Source organism: Elephantulus edwardii, unplaced genomic scaffold (assembly GCF_000299155.1).
Source record: "Elephantulus edwardii isolate Elephantulus edwardi_28Jun2011 unplaced genomic scaffold, EleEdw1.0 scaffold00133, whole genome shotgun sequence".
Taxonomy (NCBI): domain Eukaryota; kingdom Metazoa; phylum Chordata; class Mammalia; order Macroscelidea; family Macroscelididae; genus Elephantulus; species Elephantulus edwardii.
In genome coordinates this window covers 1,243,213-1,250,081 of record NW_006399883.1, presented here as the reverse complement: position 1 = coordinate 1,250,081, position 6,869 = coordinate 1,243,213, and the positions used below count along the sequence as shown (strand labels likewise).

At 35.9% G+C, this 6,869-nt stretch overlaps 1 protein-coding gene across 1 annotated transcript; it reads left to right on the top strand.

Annotated features, from left to right (window-relative positions):
• The first annotated feature begins 3,097 nt into the window (after positions 1-3,097).
• Positions 3,098-4,057, top strand: LOC102856767 (olfactory receptor 2T6-like). Its single transcript, XM_006893978.1, has one exon. It carries the CDS (start codon positions 3,098-3,100, stop codon positions 4,055-4,057), a length of 960 nt encoding a protein of 319 aa, XP_006894040.1.
• The last annotated feature ends 2,812 nt before the right edge of the window (positions 4,058-6,869 follow it).

The following is a 6,869-nucleotide window of genomic DNA, read 5'->3' as shown; positions in this document are numbered from 1 at the left end:
TTTTTATGATCTTTAACAATATTTTGCTTGCATGAGACATTAATGATATTGTTTGATAATGTCCTCATTCTGGTTAATGCCCACCTTTCATATGAATGGAGACAGATATGAATCTTTTACAGTCAATTGGCCAGGTAGCTATCTTCAAATTTCTTGGCACAGACTAGTGAACATTGCCAGGGCTGCATCTGTTAGTTGAAACGTGTCAAATGGTATTCCATTGATTCCTAGGGCCTTACTTTTTTTGCCAATTTATTCAGTACAGCTTAGAATTATTCTTTCATTGCCTTTGGTGCTTAATCATGTGCTCAAATTAATTTTAGATCCTAGATGGTCATGCATTCTATTATCTAGTTTTATATTCTTGTTTCTTAGTGTTTATGCTAAGAGTAAAATTGAAAAATGAACTTTTTACTATAACAAAATTTCCCCTAAACTATTATTTCTCAAAATTTTACTGTTGATAAGAATTTATATAACATTCGCCAGCTCAGGGAAGACTTTTTCCATCTTCTGTTGCCTTGGTGAATACAATTAGCTAAAAAATTAAACAGTACATACATCAACAATCCATGTATATTTATTTGTAACACCTAAACTCTCTTACAGCCACAACATCTTATTTATATCCTGAGATAACTTGTGTCAGGATAGTCCCTTAAATATGTTCAGATTTGGTCTTTTGTATATATAATATGATCTGACATTTGTATATATCTCTATCTATGGATTGATTGACCATCAATCATGGATTGATATTTAATCATCATAATAACCATTTGGTATCTGGAATTCTTAGTTTATGAGTCTAAGAACTGTTTCTAAGATAGTAAATAATTTCAATAATTTCCATTAGAAAACTCCCCCAGAGTTAGATATTTATTTAGAGTTAGGTATTTCTTAGCTAAAGTATATTGGGTTTTACTGTGTTGTTCCTGGATTTAAAAAATTGGCTGCTAACTATATTCACTTCTAGTTGTTATAATGTGTTTTTATGGAGCATACAGTAGGTAAAATTATATTCTCAAATTAAAACTCTTGTTGGTCTTTGAAGAATGATGGAACAAAAGAGGTTTTGGGTTTTGGGGGGTTTCTTAAGGATTTTATTTCCTTCTATATTTCTTCATCTGGAGAGAGGATGAAAGACACCCAAGCATTGAGGACTCTCCTTCATAGGGTCTCTATGAGTTGCCTGTGACTCCACAGCACTTAACAACAACAACATATTAGATTGTAAATCCTCTTCATCTATATTCACCAAAATAATGTATTCCCTTCTATTGCCAGAGACCTTTCTTAAATCAGAACATGTTTGAAAGTGAAATGATGCAGGTCAGATGCTAAACAAAATGATTTCTGGGAAAACAAGTAGTTACTCAAGTATTCATAGACTCGAGGTTTGAATTTGGTCTTCAGTTCCTTGAGCTTAAGAAATGCTGAGCAATTTCAGCCCTTTTGATTTTCTGACTCCAACTCTTTGCACATTTCATTGTAATATTTTATTTTGTCATCCCGTGCTGCCTTTTGAAATCTTCTATTCAGCTCTTTACCTTCTTGAATTCTTCCTTCTGCTCTGGCTTCTCTACGCTCCAGTGCAATTTTCAGAGTCTCTTCTGACATCCATTTTGGTCTTCTCTTCCCCTTCTGTCTTTGCAATGACTGTTGGCACTCTTCCTGGATGATACATTTGACATCCTCCCACAACTCATCTGGTCTTCGCTCATTAGTGTTCAAGGCCTCAAACCTGTTCCTGAGATGGTCATTAGTGTTCAAGGCCTCAAATCTGTTCCTGAGATGGTTCTGAAATTTAGGGACAGCACAGGAGGGGAAGGCCCTCTATGAGGTGGATTGATTGAGTGACTGGGGTAATTGGGATGGGTGTGTCGGAGACAATGCAATTGGCACAGGACAGAGCAGAGTTTACAGCTATTGTTCTTGGAGTTGCTATGAGTCGCAAGCAACTCGCCAGCACATAACAACAACTACAACAACTCATAGACTAACTGGATTGTGTGTTTTACCTCTTGGACATACTCCAAAAGGAGGTAGGGAATAAGTAAAATCTTCCTCAATAGTTACTGACTCTGAGTAACAAAAGTAAAACTAGAGAAAAATTTAAAAAAAATACATTTAAATGTAGCTAAAATTTGCCAAAGGCAGTTTCATCTACTATGAAAATAATGGAGACTTCCTTATGCTTTTCTACAAACCTTACAAAGTTAATAACTATCAGGTTACTGCACAACTTATTTAAAGTGCTCAACCTTCAAGGACATTAGTTCCCTGAAAATAACAAGTCCTGCCTGCTTAGAAGTATCACATTTATTCTTCAACCTTCAAAAATGTCTTTCTGTCAAAATCTGCATTATATTTAATCAAATCTTACATAAGGTTTTCTGATTCTTTGCATTGATTGTACCAGTTGTTCTGTAGTTCTTAGTGCACTGAAAATAACAAAACTACAATTGGAAAATAATTACTAAGGCTAGATATCAACAGTAATAATTAAAATCCCTAAAGTACACTTGCACTTTGGTGGTCTAGTGGGTAAAGAATTTGGATGCTGTTAAAATCTACCAGTTTCTCCATGACAGAAAGATTAGCAATCTCTTCCTGTGTAACTTGATAGCCTCTGAGAATCCACTGAAGAACCATGAGTAGATTCTAACTATGACCTCAACGAACTATGAGTAGATTCTAACCTGACCTCAGCGAACACTGGTAAGTGAGAATAAACTAAACATAAACTGCTATATTTCCATTTACATCTGTGCCATAAGGACCTAACCTTGGATTGGACTTCAACTAGAAAAGACACCATATGAACCTAACCTTGAAAATATTCTGAATGTTGTTATGTGCACTGAGTCGACAATAACTCATAGTGACCTTGTGAACAATGGTTCTGAACCTTGCCTTATCTTGAGATAACCTACTGTTGTTGTTGTTATGTACCCTCGAGTCATTTGGAGATAACCTACTAGTCACAAAAATAATTTTAATTCAATAACTATGATATATTTCATAAATTTTTTTACAGCAATTTCCATTAACACTATGCTTCTCTTTTTATATACCCAGGTCAAAGTCAATCACAATGGATGAAGACAACAGGACCTTGTCTCATGACTTTACCCTCGTTGGGCTCTTCACACATAGTAAAGCCCCAGGCTTCCTTTTTAGCTTTATTTGTGTCATCTTCTTCCTGGCCATCATAGCTAATGGGATTATGATCTTCCTAATCCACATAGATCCTCATCTCCATACTCCCATGTACTTCTTACTTAGTCACCTCTCCTTCATTGATATGATGTATATCTCCACAATTGTGCCTAAGATGCTGGTTGATTTTATTTTGGGCAATGGTACAATCTCTTTCATTGCATGCACAGCTCAGTATTTTCTTTATATGGGCTTTGTGGGGGCAGAATTCTTCCTGCTAGGACTCATGGCCTATGATCGCTATGTAGCCATCTGCAACCCCCTCCGCTACCCTGTTCTCATGAGCCGAAGAGTCTGTTGGATGATCTTGGCCAGCTCTTGGTTTGGAGGTGCTTTGGACAGTTTCCTCCTCACTCCCATCACCATGAGCCTCCCTTTCTGTGCCTCACACAAAATCAACCATTTTTTCTGCGAGGCACCCACCATGCTGAGATTGGCTTGTGGTGACAAAGCAGCTTATGAAATGGTGATGTATGTTTGTTGTGTCATGATGCTGCTAATCCCCTTTTCTGTGGTGATTTCATCATACGCCCGGATTCTCATTACAGTGCATCACATGAAGTCAGCAGAAGGGAAAAGAAAGGCTTTTGCCACCTGTTCATCACATATGATGGTGGTGACACTATTCTACGGGGCTGCTTTATACACTTACATGCTCCCCCAGTCCTATCACACCCCAATCAAAGATAAGATCTTCTCTGCTTTTTACACCATTCTCACTCCCTTATTAAATCCTGTGATCTATAGTCTGAGGAACAGGGATGTGACTGGGGCCTTGAAGAGAGTTTTGACAAGATGCAGTGGAGTCTATGGGGAACCAAGAGCAGAGCTCTGACTGCCCAGATTCTTTAATTTTGCCAAAGGAATGTGAGTTTTGTCAATACAGTCATGGGTATGATGGATAAAGAAGGAAGCAACTATCAGTATCAATTATGTTGAGAGTTGCATCAGTAATACTCATATCAAAAACTGTCAAAAAATTAAGATCATCACATTTACACACGAGTTATGCCAGTGTTTCATAAACACCACTGATGCTTATTCTTTCTTTGCTTCTCTCCTTTTTAATTTTTATCTTATGCCATTTCTTTGTTACTATTACATGCTTTTTCTAAGTCTAGTGGAAAGTTATCCTCATAGAAACTAAATGTTCAGTGCTCGCTTCGGCAGCACATATACTAAAATTGGAACGATACAGAGAAGATCAGCAGGAAACTAAATGTTCAGATGATTCTAATCACATTGCTAACAGTATCCACTGATAAAATGTATAGAAAGGTAACGGATATATATATAGATATCTGAGGTACATACAAATCGAACAGGCGTAAACCTTATAGGGAATTTTATAGAATTATGTCAAGATTTAGAATATTTAATGACCTCTTTTTTTTGGTAGCACTCAAACAGTCTTACTCTATATAAATTTAGGGATAGGAAAAAAAATGAATCATGTATTTTGAAATAATTCCAAGAGTTAACCTTAATAAGCAATGTTAATTTTGTTATATTGCAAGTAACCATTACTTTGGAAGACACATCAAAGAGTAAGTGGGAAATGTCCTCTTAAATAGAAAATTCATTAATCATTTCTTTCTCAACCTAGTTTTAACTGTTATTTCAGTAAAAAGTATACAGAACAAATAAGTTTTCCAATTAACAAATTGTAACCATTTTGTGTCATCATTTGCAACCTCCACCATGAGATGATTATTGCTCATCCCATCTCCCAAGCGTGTCTACTCTTTCTCTTTCTTCCTTCCCTTCTATCCTTTTCTGCCATCTAAACATTTTTCTCAAGCAAATATTGCTTCTTTGATCTAGAATGATTGATTGTTCTATGAAGTGTCCATCTCCTATTGTTCTGGCTTATCTTATAAGTCAGTATATATTTTGAATGAAACATTTAGTTACAAGAGCCGATTTAGTTCTAGACTCGAAGAGTGTCTAATAATCATACTATCTAAATAGTAATACGTGCTTCTTATGATTTAACACTAGAAAATGTCAAGTGTTCATTATACTTTTGGTTTTAATTCATTTTTCTCCCACTCTATCCAGGACTTTTTACTATGATCTTTTCTAGAACTGTCAGCAATCATAGTTGAGCATCATTTATTCTTCTTTTTGCAGGATTATGTTAGCTAAGTTTTGAGGGGCTCTTTTAAAGTGTCTTTAGTTAGGGTCTCACAAGCTTTGTGAGTGGTAATTTAAGGTGCAGCTATTGATCTTTCTCATCACTAATCATTTTGAAGCTCTCTCTTTAATTCTTAGCATTGTGAATAAGACTACTAGAATTAGTAGTAGTACTGATAATCTTCACATCAATTTTTCCTTTCAAACGGTATACTTAAATTACTTCTGTCAAGCTGTATCCCACTCATAGATGACACTTTTCAGAGGTGGTATTCCTCTGGTAGGAGATTATCCATCTTCATCTCACAGATCTGCTGGTGGATTAAAATAGCCAGAAAAATGTGGTCTTTCAGGTAGCAGCACAGATTTCTATGGACTCAGATGACTTTGTTTTTCCTTTGGTAAACAGATATATAGTCAAGTCGATAGCTACACAGACAGCTACATGCTGTCAAGTTGACTTCTAGTTAAAATGACCTCTGTAGAATAAATTAAAGTGTTGGCCTATCCTCCATCATCCATGTGATACTTAGAATATTGCAACCAATACACCTTACTTAGAGTCTGTCTACTTTACCAAACGCTTTGTTCTCCTCTAGTAATTGATTTAGTCTTAAAATATCTCTGAAGCAAACAAGCTGGACAATTTTCTGCTGTGATCCATTAAGTTTCATTTACTGATTTTGGAAATAGATTTCAAGATCTTTTTCACTACTTTGCCTCAGTCTTGAAAATGTGCTTAAACCTGTCCATTTCAGATAATCATGCTGTTAAATGTAGTACTAGAGGCGTAACTCTAGGATCACAGCAACCTGTATCAAACCCATTACTCTATGACAGACAGATAAACATGTATTGGGTTTCTTCTCTACAGTATTCAAAATATATACTCAGTTGTTAAAATCCAGCACAGTATCCTAGATTCCTTGAGGATTCTTAATTACGTTTCAGTAGAGTATGTGCTCTTACTATTTTGATCTAATTCAGTGTGGATTCATTGATGCTTTACTATTCACTACACAGTAATAATGTTGAGTAAGGCAAGTAATGCTGGTTGTTGATGATGAATCTCCCTCCAATTTTGATACTACATTCCTCTTCATATCCAGATTCTTGGATAATTTGCTTAGCATATAGATTTAACTGGTATGGAGATAGAATATATCCCTGACACATTCTCTTCCTAATTCCATACCATGCTGTACTTCCCTGCTCCGTTCACACAACAGCCTCCTGATCCAAATATAGGTTCCTCATGAACACAATGGGATTCCCATTCTTTTGAATGTCAGCCACAACTTTTCAGAACCACACAGTCAAATGTCTATGCATAGTCAATAAAGCACAAATAATAGGCATTCTTCTGGCATTCCTTACTTTTAGCTAGGATCCATCTGGTATCAGCAATGATATCACTGGTGCCATGGTTACTTCTAAATCCCTCTTAAAATTCTGGCCATTCTCTATTTATGTACTGTTATAGCATTTTTTAAATTAACTTCAGCAGTATT

Coding starts and splice junctions, on each gene's coding strand:
- LOC102856767 (XM_006893978.1), top strand. CDS start 3,098: ATGGATGAAGACAACAGGACCTTGTCTCATGACTTTACCCTCGTTGGG.